The sequence below is a fragment of the Oncorhynchus gorbuscha genome, unplaced genomic scaffold (assembly GCF_021184085.1).
Source record: "Oncorhynchus gorbuscha isolate QuinsamMale2020 ecotype Even-year unplaced genomic scaffold, OgorEven_v1.0 Un_scaffold_3024, whole genome shotgun sequence".
Classification (NCBI taxonomy): domain Eukaryota; kingdom Metazoa; phylum Chordata; class Actinopteri; order Salmoniformes; family Salmonidae; genus Oncorhynchus; species Oncorhynchus gorbuscha.
The window spans coordinates 17,501-39,331 of NW_025747382.1; the positions used below are offsets into that span (position 1 = coordinate 17,501).

The 21,831-nt window shown below is 44.3% G+C and overlaps 1 protein-coding gene across 1 annotated transcript in view; it reads left to right on the top strand.

The window, feature by feature from the left end:
- Window positions 1-2,344, top strand: part of LOC124027236 (paladin-like) — a gene marked incomplete at both ends in the record, with an annotated part of 18,171 nt that extends 15,827 nt beyond the window's left edge. Inside the window, 2 exons of the mRNA XM_046339697.1 lie at window positions 785-856; window positions 2,204-2,344. Coding sequence (XP_046195653.1) covers window positions 785-856; window positions 2,204-2,344 — 213 coding nt within the window. The remainder of the gene's footprint in view (window positions 1-784; window positions 857-2,203) is intronic.
- Window positions 2,345-21,831: the final 19,487 nt, after the last annotated feature.

A 21,831-nucleotide genomic window follows, 5' to 3' on the forward strand; every position in this document is an offset into this window, starting at 1 on the left:
GACTACACTTCTCACTGTCTGGCACTTCAATGTAAGACTACACTTCCCACTGTCTGGCACTTCAATGTAAGAGTACACTTCTCACTGTCTGGCACTTCACTGTAAGACTACACTTCTCACTGTCTGGCACTTCACCGCAAGACTACACTTCTCACTGTCTGGCACTTCAATGTAAGACTACACTTCTCACTGTCTGGCACTTCAATGTAAGAGTACACTTCTCACTGTCTGGCACTTCAATGTAAGACTACACTTCCCACTGTCTGGCACTTCAATGTAAGAGTACACTTCTCACTGTCTGGCACTTCACTGTAAGACTACACTTCTCACTGTCTGGCACTTCACTGTGAGACTACACTTCTCACTGTCTGGCACTTCAATGTAAGACTACACTCCCCTCACTGTCTGGCACTTCACTGTGAGACTACACTTCTCACTGTCTGGCACTTCACTGTAAGACTACACTTCTCACTGTCTGGCACTTCACTGTGAGACTACACTTCTCACTGTCTGGCACTTCAATGTAAGACTACACTTCTCACTGTCTGGCACTTCAATGTAAGACAACACTTCTCACTGTCTGATACTTCAATGTAAGACTACACTTCTCACTGTCTGGCACTTCAATGTAAGAGTCTGTTCTGGAATACCAACCTATATTCCAGCAATTGTCCCATTTCACGTTTATTTGCTGTGTAATAAACACATTGCAGATGTTACCAGACCTGTTAAACCAGCATTAAAACAGCCATGTTCATCCGTTGTTGGTTTGTTTCTGCCATAGGGCTTTCCTGAGTTTGGTGACGATGAGATTGTCAGTGTTCCTGATGCCAAGTACACGAAGGGAGAATTCAAGGTGAGTAACAATCTTAAGAGACTTTTACCAAAAGAGGGTTTGAATGAAACCATAAGAGTTTTTAGATTGACCACATAGCAGAGACTATAGTTCTACAGCTCAGTGTTAGAGCTGTAGTGGCCTAGCAACCACCTAACAGACAGGATTCTCCTCTGGTCTGGAATAGTCTGGCTGACAAAGTCACACCATGGTCTGTAAAAATGGGACATGATACATGTCTGCTTGTCACTCTGCATTAAGGAGATAGATTTGGGGGTAAGGCCCTGCGATAGACTAGTGTCCTGTCCAGGGGGTAAGGCCCTCCGATAGACTAGTGTCCTGTCCAGGGGGTACTGAGGTGATAGATTTGGGGGTAAGGCCCTGTGATAGACTAGTGTCCTGTCCAGGGGGTGTACTGAGGAGATAGACTAGTGTCCTGTCCAGGGGGTGTAGTGAGGAGATAGACTAGTGTCCTGTCCAGGGGGTGTACTGAGGAGATAGACTAGTGTCCTGTCCAGGGGGTGTCCTGAGGAGATAGACTAGACTAGTGTCCTGAGGTGATAGACGAGTGTCCTATCCAGGGGGTGTACTGAGAAGATAGACTAGACTAGTGTCCTGTCCAGGGGGTGTACTGAGGAGATAGACTAGACTAGTGTCCTGTCCAGGGGGTGTACTGAGGAGATAGACTAGTGTCCTGTCCAGGGGGTGTACTGAGGAGATAGACTAGACTAGTGTCCTGTCCAGGGGGTGTACTGAGGAGATAGACTAGACTAGTGTCCTGTCCAGGGGGTGTACTGAGGAGATAGACTAGTGTCCTGTCCAGGGGGTGTACTGAGGAGATAGACGAGTGTCCTGTCCAGGGGGTGTCCTGAGGAGATAGACTAGTGTCCTGTCCAGGGGGTGTACTGAGGAGATAGACGAGTGTCCTGTCCAGGGGGTGTACTGAGGTGATAGACTAGTGTCCTGTCCAGGGGGTGTCCTGAGGAGATAGACTAGTGTCCTGAGGTGATAGACGAGTGTCCTGTCCAGGGGGTGTACTGAGGTGATAGACTAGTGTCCTGTCCAGGGGGTGTACTGAGGTGATAGACTAGTGTCCTGTCCAGGGGGTGTACTGAGGTGATAGACTAGTGTCCTGTCCAGGGGGTGTCCTGAGGTGATAGACGAGTGTCCTGTCCAGGGGGTGTACTGAGGAGATAGACTAGTGTCCTGTCCAGGGGGTGTACTGAGGAGATAGACTAGTGTCCTGTCCAGGGGGTGTACTGAGGAGATAGACTAGTGTCCTGTCCAGGGGGTGTACTGAGGAGATAGACTAGACTAGTGTGTAATCTGTCCTGTCTGACAGTCCGTGTTTATTCTGTCGGTCCCCAGGTGGTGATGCAGCTAGTCAGACTACTGCCGGACGGCCACCAGATGAAGAGGGAGGTGGACATGGCTCTGGACTCAGTTAGCGAGACCATGACCCCCATGCATTACCACCTCAGAGAGATAATCATCTGTACCTACAGACAGGTAGGACCACCCCCATTACACACCATCAGACAGGTAGTACCCCCCCATTACACACCATCAGACAGGTAGGACCACCCCCATTACACACCATCAGACAGGTAGGACCACCCCCATTACACACCATCAGACAGGTAGGACCACCCCCATTACACACCATCAGACAGGTACCCCCCCATTACACACCATCAGACAGGTAGTACCCCCCATTACACACCATCAGACAGGTAGGACCACCCCCATTACACACCATCAGACAGGTAGGACCACCCCCATTACCACCATCAGACAGGTAGTACCCCCCCATTACACACCATCAGACAGGTAGGACCACCCCCATTACACACCATCAGACAGGTAGCACCCCCCCCATCACATACCTATAGATAGGTAGGACCATACACCCCATAGACAGCCATACTAGACTATACACCCCATTGACAACCATACTAGACCATACACCACCGTACACCTCATAGACAGCCACCTGAGTGATTATCATCTGCACCTACAGACATGTCCAGTAGAGGGCAACACCTGCCTTTACATTACACTACTTGTCAATAACACAAATAATGTCAACTCATTAAAACACTGTTTTGAAGGCTGTTTTGATCACACTGATATAAGGGAATGGTTGTCATGTGTCACAGGTACATTTCTAGTCTGAAAGGTGTGACCCTGAAATGGTACAACCCTATGGGAGAGACAAGACTATTTAGCTACAGTTCTACTTCTGGCCCATAGATGGCAGTAATGCTCTTGTTTTTATTTAGCTACAGTTCTACTACTGGCCCATAGAGGGCGGTAAAAATGATATTGTTTTTATTTAGCTGCAGTTGTACTACTGGCCCATAGATGGTTGCAGTTTCACTCCTGAACCATAGATGGCAGTAATGCTCTTGTTTTTATTTAGCTACAGTTCTACTACTGGCCCATAGATGGCAGTAATGCTCTTGTTTTTATTTAGCTACAGTTCTACTACTGGCCCATAGATGACAGTAATGCGCTTGTTTTTAGGTGACTTTTTAGGTGACTCATGTCTTGGACCCAAGCTACTCAAAAGCATCTACAAGTACTATGTTTGTTTAGTAGTTGTTGTTTAATGTTAATTCTTTGACTGCTTAGAAATGAATAATATGTTGTTGCTCATGGTAATAAGTGGTGGCAGGTAGCCTAGTGGTTAGAGCGTAGAGGAGGCAGGGTAGCCTAGTGGTTAGAGCGTAGAGGCGGCAGGTAGCCTAGTGGTTAGAGCGTAGAGGCGGCAGGTAGCCTAGTGGTTAGAGCGTAGAGGCGGCAGGTAGCCTAGTGGTTAGAGCGTAGAGGCGGCAGGTAGCCTAGTGGTTAGAGCGTAGAGGCGGCAGGTAGCCTAGTGGTTAGAGCGTAGAGGCGGCAGGTAGCCTAGTGGTTAGAGCGTAGAGGCGGCAGGTAGCCTAGTGGTTAGAGCGTTGGACTTGTAACCGAAAGGTTGCTAGATCGAATCCCCGAGCTGACAATCTGTTGTTCTGCCCCTGAACAAGGCAGTTAACCCACTGTTCCTAGGTAGGCTGTCATTGAAAATAACAATTTGTTCTTAACTGACTTGCCTAGTTAAATAAAGGTAAAATACTATATATATATATATATATATATATATATATATATATATATATATACTGGTTTACATTGACTACTTGCTTGAGAAAGCATTGTGAGTAGGGTCCTATGTCTACTAGGTCTACTACTACAGCTGGTTGACTCCTGAGGTGTGTGTGATGATAAATCAATTCAAATGTTATTGGTCACATATTTAACAGATGTTATTGGTCACATATTTAACAGATGTTATTGGTCACAGATTTATCAGATGTTATTGGTCACATATTTAACAGATGTTATTGGTCACATATTCAGTAGATGTTATTGGTCACATATTTAATAGATGTTATTGGTCACATATTTAACAGATGTTATTGGTCACATATTTAACAGATGTTATTGGTCACATATTTAACAGATGTTATTGGTCCATATTTAACAGATGTTATTGGTCACATATTTAGCAGATGTTATTGGTCACATATACACATATTTAGCAGATGTTATTGGTCACATATTTAGCAGATGTTATTGGTCACATATACACATATTTAGCAGATGTTATTGGTCACATATACACATATTTAGCAGATGTTATTGGTCACATATTTAACAGATGTTATTGGTCACATATTTAAAAGATGTTATTGGTCACATATGTAGTAGATGTTATTGGTCACATATTTAACAGATGTTATTGGTCACATATTTAGCAGATGTTATTGGTCACATATTTATCAGATGTTATTGGTCACATATTTAACAGATGTTATTGGTCACATATTTAACAGATGATATTGGTCACATATATACATATTTAACAGATGTTATTGGTCACATATACACATATTTAACAGATGTTATTGGTCACATATTTAACAGATGTTATTGGTCACATATACACATATTTAACAGATGTTATTGGTCACATATATACATATTTAACAGATGTTATTGGTCACATATATACATATTTAACAGATGTTATTGGTCACATATTTAACAGATGTTATTGGTCACATATTTAACAGATGTTATTGGTCACATATTTAACAGATGTTATTGGTCACATATTTAACAGATGTTATTGGTCACATATATACATATTTAACAGATGTTATTGGTCACATATATACATATTTATCAGATGTTATTGGTCACATATTTAACAGATGTTATTGGTCACATATTTAACAGATGTTATTGGTCACATATTTAACAGATGTTATTGGTCACATATTTAACAGATGTTATTGGTCACATATTTAACAGATGTTATTGGTCACATATTTAACAGATGTTATTGGTCACATATTTAACAGATGTTATTGGTCACATATATACATATTTAACAGATGTTATTGGTCACATATATACATATTTAACAGATGTTATTGGTCACATATATACATATTTAACAGATGTTATTGGTCACATATTTAACAGATGTTATTGGTCACATATTTAACAGATGTTATTGGTCACATGTTTAACAGATGTTATTGGTCACATATATACATATTTAGCAGATGTTATTGGTCACATATATACATATTTAACAGATGTTATTGGTCACATATATACATATTTAGCAGATGTTATTGGTCACATATTTAACAGATGTTATTGGTCACATATATACATATTTAACAGATGTTATTGGTCACATATTTAATAGATGTTATTGGTCACATATTTAACAGATGTTATTGGTCACATATTTAACAGATGTTATTGGTCACATATTTAACAGATGTTATTGGTCCATATTTAACAGATGTTATTGGTCACATATTTAGCAGATGTTATTGGTCACATATACACATATTTAGCAGATGTTATTGGTCACATATTTAGCAGATGTTATTGGTCACATATACACATATTTAGCAGATGTTATTGGTCACATATACACATATTTAGCAGATGTTATTGGTCACATATTTAACAGATGTTATTGGTCACATATTTAAAAGATGTTATTGGTCACATATGTAGTAGATGTTATTGGTCACATATTTAACAGATGTTATTGGTCACATATTTATCAGATGTTATTGGTCACATATTTAACAGATGTTATTGGTCACATATTTAACAGATGATATTGGTCACATATATACATATTTAACAGATGTTATTGGTCACATATACACATATTTAACAGATGTTATTGGTCACATATTTAACAGATGTTATTGGTCACATATACACATATTTAACAGATGTTATTGGTCACATATATACATATTTAACAGATGTTATTGGTCACATATATACATATTTAACAGATGTTATTGGTCACATATTTAACAGATGTTATTGGTCACATATTTAACAGATGTTATTGGTCACATATTTAACAGATGTTATTGGTCACATATTTAACAGATGTTATTGGTCACATATATACATATTTAACAGATGTTATTGGTCACATATATACATATTTATCAGATGTTATTGGTCACATATTTAACAGATGTTATTGGTCACATATTTAACAGATGTTATTGGTCACATATTTAACAGATGTTATTGGTCACATATTTAACAGATGTTATTGGTCACATATTTAACAGATGTTATTGGTCACATATTTAACAGATGTTATTGGTCACATATATACATATTTAACAGATGTTATTGGTCACATATATACATATTTAACAGATGTTATTGGTCACATATATACATATTTAACAGATGTTATTGGTCACATATTTAACAGATGTTATTGGTCACATATTTAACAGATGTTATTGGTCACATGTTTAACAGATGTTATTGGTCACATATATACATATTTAGCAGATGTTATTGGTCACATATATACATATTTAACAGATGTTATTGGTCACATATTTAACAGATGTTATTGGTCACATATATACATATTTAGCAGATGTTATTGGTCACATATTTAACAGATGTTATTGGTCACATATATACATATTTAGCAGATGTTATTGGTCACATATTTAACAGATGTTATTGGTCACATATATACATATTTAACAGATGTTATTGGTCACATATACACATATTTAACAGATGTTATTGGTCACATATTTAACAGATGTTATTGGTCACATATATACATATTTAGCAGATGTTATTGGTCACATATATACATATTTAACAGATGTTATTGGTCACATATTTAACAGATGTTATTGGTCACATATTTAACAGATGTTATTGGTCACATATTTAACAGATGATATTGGTCACATATTTAACAGATGATATTGGTCACATATTTAACAGATGTTATTGGTCACATATTTATCAGATGTTATTGGTCACATATTTAAAAGATGTTATTGGTCACATATTTAGCGGATGATATTGGTCACATATTTAACAGATGTTATTGGTCACATATATACATATTTAGCAGATGTTATTGGTCACATATATACATATTTAGCAGATGTTATTGGTCACATATTTAACAGATGTTATTGGTCACATATATACATATTTAGCAGATGTTATTGGTCACATATACACATATTTAACAGATGTTATTGGTCACATATTTAACAGATGTTATTGGTCACATATATACATATTTAGCAGATGTTATTGGTCACATATATACATATTTAACAGATGTTATTGGTCACATATTTAACAGATGTTATTGGTCACATATTTAACAGATGATATTGGTCACATATTTAAAAGATGTTATTGGTCACATATTTAGCGGATGATATTGGTCACATATTTAACAGATGTTATTGGTCACATATTTATCAGATGTTATTGGTCACATATTTAAAAGATGTTATTGGTCACATATTTAAAAGATGTTATTGGTCACATATTTAACAGATGTTATTGGTCACATATTTAACAGATGTTATTGGTCACATATTTAACAGATGTTATTGGTCACATATTTATCAGATGTTATTGGTCACATATACACATATTTAACAGATGTTATTGGTCACATATATACATATTTATCAGATGTTATTGGTCACATATTTAACAGATGTTATTGGTCATATACACATATTTAACAGATGTTATTGGTCACATATTTAACAGATGTTATTGGTCACATATATACATATTTAACAGATGTTATTGGTCACATATATACATATTTATCAGATGTTATTGGTCACATATTTAACAGATGTTATTGGTCACATATTTAACAGATGTTATTGGTCACATATTTATCAGATGTTATTGGTCACATATTTAACAGATGTTATTGGTCACATATATACATATTTATCAGATGTTATTGGTCACATATTTAACAGATGTTATTGGTCACATATTTAACAGATGTTATTGGTCACATATTTAACAGATGTTATTGGTCACATATTTAACGGATGTTATTGGTCACATATTTAACAGATGTTATTGGTCACATATATACATATTTAACAGATGTTATTGGTCACATATATACATATTTAACAGATGTTATTGGTCACATATATACATATTTAGCAGATGTTATTGGTCACATATATACATATTTAACAGATGTTATTGGTCACATATATACATATTTAACAGATGTTATTGGTCACATATACACATATTTAACAGATGTTATTGGTCACATATTTATCAGATGTTATTGGTCACATACACATATTTAGCAGATTTTATTGGTCACATATTTATCAGATGATATTGGTCACATACACATATTTAACAGATGTTATTGGTCACATACACATATTTAACAGATGTTATTGGTCACATATTTAACAGATGTTATTGGTCACATATTTATCAGATGTTATTGGTCACATACACATATTTAGCAGATGTTATTGGTCACATATTTATCAGATGATATTGGTCACATACACATATTTAACAGATGTTATTGGTCACATACACATATTTAACAGATGTTATTGGTCACATATTTAACAGATGTTATTGGTCACATTCACATAATTAACAGATGTTATTGGTCACATTCACATAATTAACAGATGTTATTGGTCACATATTTAACAGATGTTATTGGTCACATATTTAACAGATGTTATTGGTCACATATTTAACAGATGTTATTGGTCACATATTTAACAGATGTTATTGGTCACATATTTAACAGATGTTATTGGTCACATTCACATATTTAACAGATGTTATTGGTCACATATTTAACAGATGTTATTGGTCACATATTTAACAGATGTTATTGGTCACATTCACATATTTAACAGATGTTATTGGTCACATTCACATATTTAGCAGATGTTATTGGTCACATTCACATATTTAGCAGATGTTATTGGTCACATATTTAACAGATGTTATTGGTCACATTCACATATTTAACAGATGTTATTGGTCACATATTTAGCAGATGTTATTGGTCACATATTTAGCAGATGTTATTGGTCACATACACATATTTAACAGATGTTATTGGTCACATATTTAACAGATGTTATTGGTCACATATTTAACAGATGTTATTGGTCACATTCACATATTTAACAGATGTTATTGGTCACATTCACATATTTAGCAGATGTTGTATGTATGTATGTATGTATGTATGTATGTATGTATGTATGTATGTATGTATGTATGTATGTATGTATGTATGTATGTATGTATGTATGTATGTATGTATGTATGTATGTATGTATGTGTGTGTAGAGAGAGGCTCTAAGGCCTCTAAGGTGCTGGGTTGAGTAACCGGCTGGTGTGTGTGTGTGTGTGTGTGTGTGTGTGTGTGTGTGTGTGTGTGTGTGTGTGTGTGTGTGTGTGTGTGTGTGTGTGTGTGTGTGTGTGTGTGTGTGTGTGTGTGTGTGTGTGTGTGTGTGTGTGTGTGTGTGTGTGTGTGTAGAGAGAGGGATCCTGTAGTTGAAGTTCAACAGGCTGGTGTGTGTGTGTGTGTAGAGAGAGGGCTGGTGTGTGTGTGTAGAGAGGGATCCTGTAGTTGAAGTTCAACAGGCTGGTGTGTGTGTGTGTAGAGAGAGGGCTGGTGTGTGTGTGTAGAGAGAGGGCTGGTGTGTGTGTGTAGAGAGAGGGCTGGTGTGTGTGTGTAGAGAGAGAGCTGGTGTGTGTGTGTAGAGAGAGAGCTGGTGTGTGTGTGTAGAGAGAGGGCTGGTGTGTGTGTGTGTAGAGAGAGGGCTGGTGTGTGTGTGTAGAGAGAGAGGGCTGGTGTGTGTGTAGAGAGAGAGGGCTGGTGTGTGTGTATGTAGAGAGAGGGCTGGTGTGTGTGTGTAGAGAGAGGGCTGGTGTGTGTGTGTGTAGAAAGAGGGCTGGTGTGTGTGTGTGTGTGTGTAGAGATAGGGCTGGTGTGTGTGTGTAGAGAGAGGGCTGGTGTGTGTGTGTAGAGCGAGGGCTGGTGTGTGTGTGTAGAGAGAGGGCTTGTGTGTGTGTGTAGAGAGAGGGCTGGTGTGTGTGTGTAGAGAGAGAGCTGGTGTGTGTGTGTAGAGAGAGAGCTGGTGTGTGTGTGTAGAGAGAGGGCTGGTGTGTGTGTGTGTAGAGAGAGGGCTGGTGTGTGTGTGTAGAGAGAGAGGGCTGGTGTGTGTGTGTAGAGAGAGGGCTGGTGTGTGTGTGTGTAGAGAGAGGGCTGGTGTGTGTGTGTAGAGAGAGGGCTGGTGTGTGTGTGTGTGTAGAGAGAGGGCTGGTGTGTGTGTGTGTGTAGAGAGAGGGCTGGTGTGTGTGTGTAGAGAGGGATCCTGTAGTTGAAGTTCAACAGGCTGGTGTGTGTGTGTGTGTAGAGAGAGGGCTGGTGTGTGTGTGTGTAGAGAGAGGGCTGGTGTGTGTGTGTAGAGAGAGGGCTGGTGTGTGTGTGTAGAGAGAGGGCTGTGTGTGTGTGTGTGTGTGTGTGTGGTGTGTGTGTGTGTGTGTGTGTGTGTGTGTGTGTGTGTGTGTGTGTGTGTGTGTGTGTGTGTGTGTGTGTGTGTGTGTGTGTGTGTGTGTGTGTGTGTGTGTGTGTGTGTGTGTGTGTGTGTGTGTGTGTAGAGAGAGGGCTGGTGTGTGTGTGTGTAGAGAGAGGGCTGGTGTGTGTGTGTGTAGAGAGAGGGCTGTGTGTGTGTGTGTAGAGAGAGGGCTGGTGTGTGTGTGAGAGGGCTGTGTGTGTGTGTGTAGAGAGAGGGCTGGTGTGTGTGTGTGTGTAGAGAGAGGGCTGGTGTGTGTGTGTGTGTAGAGAGAGGGCTGGTGTGTGTGTGTAGAGAGAGGGCTGGTGTGTGTGTGTAGAGAGAGGGCTGGTGTGTGTGTAGAGAGAGAGCTGGTGTGTGTGTGTAGAGAGAGAGCTGGTGTGTGTGTGTAGAGAGAGGGCTGGTGTGTGTGTGTGTAGAGAGAGGGCTGGTGTGTGTGTGTAGAGAGAGAGGGCTGGTGTGTGTGTAGAGAGAGGGCTGGTGTGTGTGTGTGTGTAGAGAGAGGGCTGGTGTGTGTGTGTAGAGAGGGATCCTGTAGTTGAAGTTCAACAGGCTGGTGTGTGTGTGTGTGTAGAGAGAGGGCTGGTGTGTGTGTGTGTGTGTGTGTGTGTGTGTGTGTGTGTGTGTGTGTGTGTGTGTGTGTGTGTGTGTGTGTGTGTGTGTGTGTGTGTGTGTGTGTGTGTGTGTGTGTGTGTGTGTGTGTGTGTGTGTGTGTGTGTGTGTGTGTGTGTGTGTGTGTTAGGAGAGGGATCCTGTAATTGAAGTTCAACAGGCTGGTGTGTGTGTGTAGAGAGAGGGCTGGTGTGTGTGTGTGTAGAGAGAGGGCTGGTGTGTGTGTGTAGAGAGAGAGGGCTGGTGTGTGTGTGTAGAGAGAGGGCTGGTGTGTGTGTGTAGAGAGAGGGCTGGTGTGTGTGTGTGTAGAGAGAGGGCTGGTGTGTGTGTGTGTGTAGAAAGAGGGGTCCTGTAGTTGAAGTTCAACAGGCTGGTATGTGTGTGTGTGTGTAGAGAGAGGGCTGGTGTGTGTAGAGAGAGAGGGGTCCTGTAGTTGAAGTTCAACAGGCTGGTGTGTGTGTGTGTGTGTGTGTGTGTGTGTGTGTGTGTGTGTGTGTGTGTGTGTGTGTGTGTGTGTGTGTGTGTGTGTGTGTAGAGAGAGGGCTGGTGTGTGTGTGTGTAGAGAGAGGGCTGGTGTGTGTGTGTGTAGAGAGAGGGCTGGTGTGTGTGTGTAGAGAGAGGGCTGGTGTGTGTGTGTGTAGAGAGAGGGCTGGTGTGTGTGTGTGTGTAGAGAGAGGGCTGGTGTGTGTGTGTGTGTAGAGAGAGGGCTGGTGTGTGTGTGTAGAGAGAGGGCTGGTGTGTGTGTGTAGAGAGAGGGCTGGTGTGTGTGTAGAGAGAGAGCTGGTGTGTGTGTGTAGAGAGAGAGCTGGTGTGTGTGTGTAGAGAGAGGGCTGGTGTGTGTGTGTGTAGAGAGAGGGCTGGTGTGTGTGTGTAGAGAGAGAGGGCTGGTGTGTGTGTAGAGAGAGGGCTGGTGTGTGTGTGTGTGTAGAGAGAGGGCTGGTGTGTGTGTGTAGAGAGGGATCCTGTAGTTGAAGTTCAACAGGCTGGTGTGTGTGTGTGTGTAGAGAGAGGGCTGGTGTGTGTGTGTGTGTGTGTGTGTGTGTGTGTGTGTGTGTGTGTGTGTGTGTGTGTGTGTGTGTGTGTGTGTGTGTGTGTGTGTGTGTGTGTGTGTGTGTGTGTGTGTGTGTGTGTGTGTTAGGAGAGAGGGATCCTGTAATTGAAGTTCAACAGGCTGGTGTGTGTGTGTAGAGAGAGGGCTGTGTGTGTGTGTGTAGAGAGAGGGCTGGTGTGTGTGTGTAGAGAGAGAGGGCTGGTGTGTGTGTGTAGAGAGAGGGCTGGTGTGTGTGTGTAGAGAGAGGGCTGGTGTGTGTGTGTAGAGAGAGGGCTGGTGTGTGTGTGTGTGTAGAAAGAGGGGTCCTGTAGTTGAAGTTCAACAGGCTGGTATGTGTGTGTGTGTGTAGAGAGAGGGCTGGTGTGTGTAGAGAGAGAGGGGTCCTGTAGTTGAAGTTCAACAGGCTGGTGTGTGTGTGTGTGTGTGTGTAGAGAGAGAGAGCTGGTGTGTGTGTGTAGAGAGAGGGCTGGTGTGTGTGTGTAGAGAGAGGGCTGGTGTGTGTGTGTAGAGAGAGGGCTGGTGTGTGTGTAGAGAGAGAGCTGGTGTGTGTGTGTAGAGAGAGAGCTGGTGTGTGTGTGTAGAGAGAGGGCTGGTGTGTGTGTGTGTAGAGAGAGGGCTGGTGTGTGTGTGTGTAGAGAGAGGGCTGGTGTGTGTGTAGAGAGAGGGAGGGCTGTGTGTGTGTGTGTGTAGAGAGAGGGCTGGTGTGTGTGTGTAGAGAGGGATCCTGTAGTTGAAGTTCAACAGGCTGGTGTGTGTGTGTGTGTAGAGAGAGGGCTGGTGTGTGTGTGTGTGTGTGTGTGTGTGTGTGTGTGTGTGTGTGTGTGTGTGTGTGTGTGTGTGTGTGTGTGTGTGTGTGTGTGTGTGTGTGTGTGTGTGTGTGTGTGTGTGTGTGTGTGTGTGTGTGTGTGTGTGTGTGTGTGTGAGAGAGGGATCCTGTAATTGAAGTTCAACAGGCTGGTGTGTGTGTGTAGAGAGAGGGCTGGTGTGTGTGTGTGTAGAGAGAGGGCTGGTGTGTGTGTGTAGAGAGAGAGGGCTGGTGTGTGTGTGTAGAGAGAGGGCTGGTGTGTGTGTGTAGAGAGAGGGCTGGTGTGTGTGTGTGTAGAGAGAGGGCTGGTGTGTGTGTGTGTGTAGAAAGAGGGGTCCTGTAGTTGAAGTTCAACAGGCTGGTGTGTGTGTGTGTAGAGAGAGGGCTGGTGTGTGTGTGTAGAGAGAGGGCTGGTGTGTGTGTGTAGAGAGAGGGCTGGTGTGTGTGTGTAGAGAGAGAGCTGGTGTGTGTGTGTAGAGAGAGAGCTGGTGTGTGTGTGTAGAGAGAGGGCTGGTGTGTGTGTGTGTAGAGAGGGCTGGTGTGTGTGTGTAGAGAGAGAGGGCTGGTGTGTGTGTGTAGAGAGAGGGCTGGTGTGTGTGTATGTAGAGAGAGGGCTGGTGTGTGTGTGTAGAGAGAGGGCTGGTGTGTGTGTGTGTAGAAAGAGGGCTGGTGTGTGTGTGTGTGTGTGTAGAGAGAGGGCTGGTGTGTGTGTGTAGAGAGAGGGCTGGTGTGTGTGTGTAGAGCGAGGGCTGGTGTGTGTGTGTAGAGAGAGGGCTTGTGTGTGTGTGTAGAGAGAGGGCTGGTGTGTGTGCGTAGAGAGAGAGCTGGTGTGTGTGTGTAGAGAGAGAGCTGGTGTGTGTGTGTAGAGAGAGGGCTGGTGTGTGTGTGTGTAGAGAGAGGGCTGGTGTGTGTGTGTAGAGAGAGAGGGCTGGTGTGTGTGTGTAGAGAGAGGGCTGGTGTGTGTGTGTGTAGAGAGAGGGCTGGTGTGTGTGTGTAGAGAGAGGGCTGGTGTGTGTGTGTGTGTAGAGAGAGGGCTGTGTGTGTGTGTGTGTAGAGAGAGGGCTGGTGTGTGTGTGTAGAGAGGGATCCTGTAGTTGAAGTTCAACAGGCTGGTGTGTGTGTGTGTGTAGAGAGAGGGCTGGTGTGTGTGTGTGTAGAGAGAGGGCTGGTGTGTGTGTGTAGAGAGAGGGCTGGTGTGTGTGTGTGTAGAGAGAGGGCTGGTGTGTGTGTGTGTGTGTGTGTGTGTGTGTGTGTGTGTGTGTGTGTGTGTGTGTGTGTGTGTGTGTGTGTGTGTGTGTGTGTGTGTGTGTGTGTGTGTGTGTGTGTGTGTGTGTGTAGAGAGAGGGCTGGTGTGTGTGTGTGTAGAGAGAGGGCTGGTGTGTGTGTGTGTAGAGAGAGGGCTGGTGTGTGTGTGTGTAGAGAGAGGGCTGGTGTGTGTGTGTAGAGAGAGGGCTGGTGTGTGTGTGTGTAGAGAGAGGGCTGGTGTGTGTGTGTGTGTAGAGAGAGGGCTGGTGTGTGTGTGTGTGTAGAGAGAGGGCTGGTGTGTGTGTGTAGAGAGAGGGCTGGTGTGTGTGTGTAGAGAGAGGGCTGGTGTGTGTGTAGAGAGAGAGCTGGTGTGTGTGTGTAGAGAGAGAGCTGGTGTGTGTGTGTAGAGAGAGGGCTGGTGTGTGTGTGTGTAGAGAGAGGGCTGGTGTGTGTGTGTAGAGAGAGGGCTGGTGTGTGTGTAGAGAGAGGGCTGGTGTGTGTGTGTGTGTAGAGAGAGGGCTGGTGTGTGTGTGTAGAGAGGGATCCTGTAGTTGAAGTTCAACAGGCTGGTGTGTGTGTGTGTGTAGAGAGAGGGCTGGTGTGTGTGTGTGTGTGTGTGTGTGTGTGTGTGTGTGTGTGTGTGTGTGTGTGTGTGTGTGTGTGTGTGTGTGTGTGTGTGTGTGTGTGTGTGTGTGTGTGTGTGTGTGTGTGTGTGTGTTAGGAGAGAGGGATCCTGTAATTGAAGTTCAACAGGCTGGTGTGTGTGTGTAGAGAGAGGGCTGGTGTGTGTGTGTGTAGAGAGAGGGCTGGTGTGTGTGTGTAGAGAGAGAGGGCTGGTGTGTGTGTGTAGAGAGAGGGCTGGTGTGTGTGTGTAGAGAGAGGGCTGGTGTGTGTGTGTGTAGAGAGAGGGCTGGTGTGTGTGTGTGTGTAGAAAGAGGGGTCCTGTAGTTGAAGTTCAACAGGCTGGTATGTGTGTGTGTGTGTAGAGAGAGGGCTGGTGTGTGTAGAGAGAGAGGGGTCCTGTAGTTGAAGTTCAACAGGCTGGTGTGTGTGTGTGTGTGTGTGTAGAGAGAGAGAGCTGGTGTGTGTGTGTAGAGAGAGGGCTGGTGTGTGTGTGTAGAGAGTGGGCTGGTGTGTGTGTGTAGAGAGAGGGCTGGTGTGTGTGTAGAGAGAGAGCTGGTGTGTGTGTGTAGAGAGAGAGCTGGTGTGTGTGTGTAGAGAGAGGGCTGGTGTGTGTGTGTGTAGAGAGAGGGCTGGTGTGTGTGTGTAGAGAGAGAGGGCTGGTGTGTGTGTAGAGAGAGGGCTGGTGTGTGTGTGTGTGTAGAGAGAGGGCTGGTGTGTGTGTGTAGAGAGGGATCCTGTAGTTGAAGTTCAACAGGCTGGTGTGTGTGTGTGTGTAGAGAGAGGGCTGGTGTGTGTGTGTGTGTGTGTGTGTGTGTGTGTGTGTGTGTGTGTGTGTGTGTGTGTGTGTGTGTGTGTGTGTGTGTGTGTGTGTGTGTGTGTGTGTTGTGGAGAGAGGGATCCTGTAATTGAAGTTCAACAGGCTGGTGTGTGTGTGTAGAGAGAGGGCTGGTGTGTGTGTGTGTAGAGAGAGGGCTGGTGTGTGTGTGTAGAGAGAGAGGGCTGGTGTGTGTGTGTAGAGAGAGGGCTGGTGTGTGTGTGTAGAGAGAGGGCTGGTGTGTGTGTGTGTAGAGAGAGGGCTGGTGTGTGTGTGTGTGTAGAAAGAGGGGTCCTGTAGTTGAAGTTCAACAGGCTGGTATGTGTGTGTGTGTGTAGAGAGAGGGCTGGTGTGTGTAGAGAGAGAGGGGTCCTGTAGTTGAAGTTCAACAGGCTGGTGTGTGTGTGTGTGTGTGTGTGTAGAGAGAGAGCTGGTGTGTGTGTGTAGAGAGAGGGCTGGTGTGTGTGTGTAGAGAGAGGGATCCTGTAGTTGGGCTGCAGTGCTCTGCTCTCTCTGTTTTTGACATTTGGAATACAGACTGTAATCAATGTGTGTCTGTCTGTACTGAGGCTGCACTCTGAGGCTGCCTGACTGCACATGGGCCAGCCGGAGGTACCCTGCCCCGTCTCCACACTATCAATGGGCCTCATTGTCCCTCCGTCTCTCTGTCTCTCTCTCCCCCTGCTCTCACTCTCAAGCTTTTGCTCTGTCTTCAGATTTCTTTCTTTCTTTTTTTCTCTTTCTTTCTCTCTTTCTTTCTTTCTCTCTTTCTTTCTTTCTCTCTTTCTTTCTTTCTTTCTTTCTCTTTCTTTCTTTCTTTCTTTCTTTCTTTCTTTCTTTCTCTCTTTCTTTCTTTCTTTCTCTCTTTCTTTCTTTCTTTCTTTCTCTTTCTTTCTTTCTTTCTTTCTTTCTCTCTTTCTCTCTTTCTTTCTTTCTTTTTTTTCTTCTTTCTTTCGTTTTTTTTCTTTCTTTCTTTTCTTTCTTTCTTTCTTTCTTTCTTTCTTTCTTTCTCTCTTTCTCTCTTTCTTTCTTTCTCTCTTTCTTTCTCTCTTTCTTTCTTTCTTTCTTTCTTTCTTTCTCTCTTTCTTTCTCTCTTTCTCTCTTTCTTTCTCTCTCTCTCTCTTTCTTTCTTTCTCTCTTTCCTTCTCTCTTTCTCTCTTTCTTTCTCTCTCTCTTTCTTTCTTTCTTTCTCTCTTTCTCTCTTTCTTTCTTTCTCTCTTTCTTTCTTTCTTTCTTTCTTTCTTTCTTTCTCTCTTTCTTTCTTTCTTTCTTTCTCTCTCTTTCTGTCCATCTCCCTCTTTCTGTCCATCTCCCTCTTTCTGTCAATCTCCCTCTTTCTCTCCCTCTCCCTCTTTCTCTCCATCCCCCTCTTTCTGTCCATCTCCCTCTTTCTCTCCATCCCCCTCTTTCTGTCCATCTCCCTCTTTCTGTCCATCTCTCTCTTTCTCTCCAGCTCCCTCTTCCTGTCCAGCTCCCTCTTTCTGTCCAGCTCTCTCTTTCTGTCCAGCTCCCTCTTTCTCTCCCTCTTTCTGTCCAGCTCCCTCTTTCTGTCCCTCTCCCTCTTTCTGTCCAGCTCCCTCTCCCTATTTCTCTCCATCTCCCTCTTTCTGTCCATCTCCCTCTTTCTCTCCAGCTCCCTCTTTCTCTCCAGCTCCCTCTTTCTCTCCCTCTTTCTGTCCAGCTCCCTCTTTCTCTCCAGCTCCCTCTTTCTGTCCAGCTCCCTCTTTCTGTCCAGCTCCCTCTTTCTCTCCATCTCCCTCTTTCTCTCCCTCTTTCTGTCCATCTCCCTCTTTCTGTCCATCTCACTCTTTCTGTCCATCTCACTCTTTCTCTCCATCTCACTCTTTCTGTCCATCTCACTCTTTCTGTCCATCTCCCTCTTTCTCTCCATCTCCCTCTTTCTCTCCATCTCACTCTTTCTGTCCATTTCACTCTTTCTGTCCATCTCACTCTTTCTGTCCATCTCACTCTTTCTCTCCATCTCCCTCTTTCTGTCCATCTCCCTCTTTCTGTCCATCTCCCTCTTTCTGTCCAGCTCATTCTTTCTCTCCAGCTCCCTCTTTCTGTCCATCTCCCTATTTCTGTCCAGCTCCCTCTTTCTGTCCAGCTCCCTCTTTCTGTCCATCTCCCTCTTTCTGTCCATCTCCCTCTTTCTGTCCATCTCCCTCTTTCTGTCCAGCTCCCTCTTTCTGTCCATCTCCCTCTTTCTGTCCATCTCCCTCTTTCTGTCCATCTCCCTCTTTCTGTCCATCTCCCTCTTTCTGTCCATCTCCCTCTTTCTGTCCCTCTTTCTGTCCATCTCCCTCTTTCTGTCCATCTCCCTCTTTCTGTCCATCTCCCTCTTTCTGTCCATCTCCCTCTTTCTGTCCATCTCACTCTTTCTGTCCATCTCACTCTTTCTGTCCATCTCACTCTTTCTGTCCATCTCCCTCTTTCTGTCCATCTCCCTCTTTCTCTCCATCTCCCTCTTTCTGTCCATCTCACTCTTTCTGTCCATCTCCCTCTTTCTCTCCATCTCCCTCTTTCTCTCCATCACCCTCTTTCTGTCCATCTCACTCTTTCTGTCCATCTCACTCTTTCTGTCCATCTCACTCTTTCTGTTCATCTCACTCTTTCTGTCCATCTCACTCTTTCTCTCCATCTCACTCTTTCTGTCCATCTCCCTCTTTCTGTCCATCTCACTCTTTCTGTCCATCTCACTCTTTCTCTCCATCTCACTCTTTCTGTCCATCTCCCTCTTTCTGTCCATCTCCCTCTTTCTCTCCATCTCCCTCTTTCTGTCCATCTCCCTCTTTCTCTCCATCTCCCTCTTTCTCTCCATCTCCCTCTTTCTCTCCATCTCCCTCTTTCTGTCCATCTCACTCTTTCTGTCCATCTCACTCTTTCTGTCCATCTCCCTCTTTCTGTCCATCTCCCTCTTTCTCTCCATCTCCCTCTTTCTGTCCAGCTCCCTCTCCCTCTTTCTGTCCATCTCCCTCTTTCTGTCCAGCTCCCTCTTTCTGTCCAGCTCCCTCTTTCTGTCCATCTCCCTCTTTCTGTCCATCTCCCTCTTTCTGTCCATCTCCCTCTTTCTGTCCATCTCCCTCTTTCTGTCCATCTCCCTCTTTCTGTCCCTCTTTCTGTCCCTCTTTCTGTCCATCTCCCTCTTTCTGTCCATCTCCCTCTTTCTGTCCATCTCCCTCTTTCTGTCCATCTCCCTCTTTCTGTCCAGCCCCTCTTTCTCTCCCTCTCCCTCTTTCTGTCCATCTCACTCTTTCTGTCCATCTCACTCTTTCTGTCCATCTCACTCTTTCTGTCCATCTCCCTCTTTCTGTCCATCTCCCTCTTTCTGTCCATCTCCCTCTTTCTCTCCATCTCCCTCTTTCTGTTCATCTCACTCTTTCTGTCCATCTCACTCTTTCTCTCCATCTCACTCTTTCTGTCCATCTCACTCTTTCTGTCCATCTCACTCTTTCTGTCCCTCTTTCTGTCCCTCTTTCTGTCCAGCCCCTCTTTCTCTCCCTCTCCCTCTTTCTGTCCATCTCACTCTTTCTGTCCATCTCACTCTTTCTGTCCATCTCCCTCTTTCTGTCCATCTCCCTCTTTCTGTCCATCTCCCTCTTTCTCTCCATCTCCCTCTTTCTGTCCATCTCACTCTTTCTGTCCATCTCACTCTTTCTCTCCATCTCCCTCTTTCTCTCCATCACCCTCTTTCTGTCCATCTCACTCTTTCTGTCCATCTCACTCTTTCTGTCCATCTCCCTCTTTCTGTTCATCTCACTCTTTCTGTCCATCTCACTCTTTCTCTCCATCTCACTCTTTCTGTCCATCTCACTCTTTCTGTCCATCTCACTCTTTCTCTCCATCTCACTCTTTCTGTCCATCTCCCTCTTTCTGTCCATCTCCCTCTTTCTCTCCATCTCCCTCTTTCTGTCCATCTCCCTCTTTCTCTCCATCTCTCTCTTTCTCTCCATCTCCCTCTTTCTGTCCATCTCCCTCTTTCTGCCCATCTCACTCTTTCTGTCCCTCTCCCTCTTTCTGTCCAGCTCCCTCTCCCTATTTCTCTCCATCTCCCTCTTTCTGTCCATCTCCCTCTTTCTCTCCAGCTCCCTCTTTCTCTCCATCTCCCTCTTTCTCTCCCTCTTTCTGTCCAGGTCCCTCTTTCTCTCCAGCTCCCTCTTTCTGTCCATCTCCCTCTTTCTGTCCATCTCCCTCTTTCTGTCCAGCCCCTCTTTCTCTCCCTCTCCCTCTTTCTGTCCATCTCACTCTTTCTGTCCATCTCACTCTTTCTGTCCATCTCACTCTTTCTGTCCATCTCCCTCTTTCTGTCCATCTCCCTCTTTCTGTCCATCTCCCTCTTTCTCTCCATCTCCCTCTTTCTGTCCATCTCACTCTTTCTGTCCATCTCACTCTTTCTCTCCATCTCCCTCTTTCTCTCCATCACCCTCTTTCTGTCCATCTCACTCTTTCTGTCCATCTCACTCTTTCTGTCCATCTCCCTCTTTCTGTTCATCTCACTCTTTCTGTCCATCTCACTCTTTCTCTCCATCTCACTCTTTCTGTCCATCTCACTCTTTCTGTCCATCTCACTCTTTCTGTCCATCTCACTCTTTCTCTCCATCTCACTCTTTCTGTCCATCTCCCTCTTTCTGTCCATCTCCCTCTTTCTGTCCCTCTTTCTGTCCCTCTTTCTGTCCAGCCCCTCTTTCTCTCCCTCTCCCTCTTTCTGTCCATCTCACTCTTTCTGTCCATCTCCCTCTTTCTGTCCATCTCCCTCTTTCTCTCCAGCTCCCTCTTTCTGTCCAGCTCCCTCTTTCTGTCCATCTTCATTTCTCTCCATCTCCTTTTTCTCTCCATCTCCCTCTTTCTGTCCATCTTCATTTCTCTCCATCTCCCTCTTTCTCTCCATCTCCCTCTTTCTCTCCATCTCCCTCTTTCTCTCCAGCTCCCTCTTTCTGTCCAGCTCCCTCTTTCTGTCCAGCTCCCTCTTTCTGTCCAGCTCCCTCTTTCTGTCCAGCTCCCTCTTTCTGTCCAGCTCCCTCTTTCTGTCCATCTCCCTCTTTCTGTCCATCTCCCTCTTTCTGTCCATCTCCCTCTTTCTGTCCAGCCCCTCTTTCTCTCCCTCTCCCTCTTTCTGTCCATCTCACTCTTTCTGTCCATCTCACTCTTTCTGTCCATCTCACTCTTTCTGTCCATCTCCCTCTTTCTGTCCATCTCCCTCTTTCTGTCCATCTCCCTCTTTCTCTCCATCTCCCTCTTTCTGTCCATCTCACTCTTTCTGTCCATCTCACTCTTTCTCTCCATCTCCCTCTTTCTCTCCATCACCCTCTTTCTGTCCATCTCACTCTTTCTGTCCATCTCACTCTTTCTGTCCATCTCCCTCTTTCTGTTCATCTCACTCTTTCTGTCCATCTCACTCTTTCTCTCCATCTCACTCTTTCTGTCCATCTCACTCTTTCTGTCCATCTCACTCTTTCTGTCCATCTCACTCTTTCTCTCCATCTCACTCTTTCTGTCCATCTCCCTCTTTCTGTCCATCTCCCTCTTTCTCTCCAGCTCCCTCTTTCTCTCCATCTCCCTCTTTCTCTCCAGCTCCCTCTTTCTCTCCAGCTCCCTCTTTCTGTCCAGCCCCCTCTTTCTGTCCAGCTCCCTCTTTCTGTCCAGCTCCCTCTTTCTGTCCAGCTCCCTCTTTCTGTCCATCTTCATTTCTCTCCATCTCCCTTTTTCTCTCCATCTCCCTCTTTCTGTCCATCTTCATTTCTCTCCATCTCCCTCTTTCTCTCCATCTCCCTCTTTCTCTCCATCTCCCTCTTTCTCTCCAGCTCCCTCTTTCTGTCCAGCTCCCTCTTTCTGTCCAGCTCCCTCTTTCTGTCCAGCTCCCTCTTT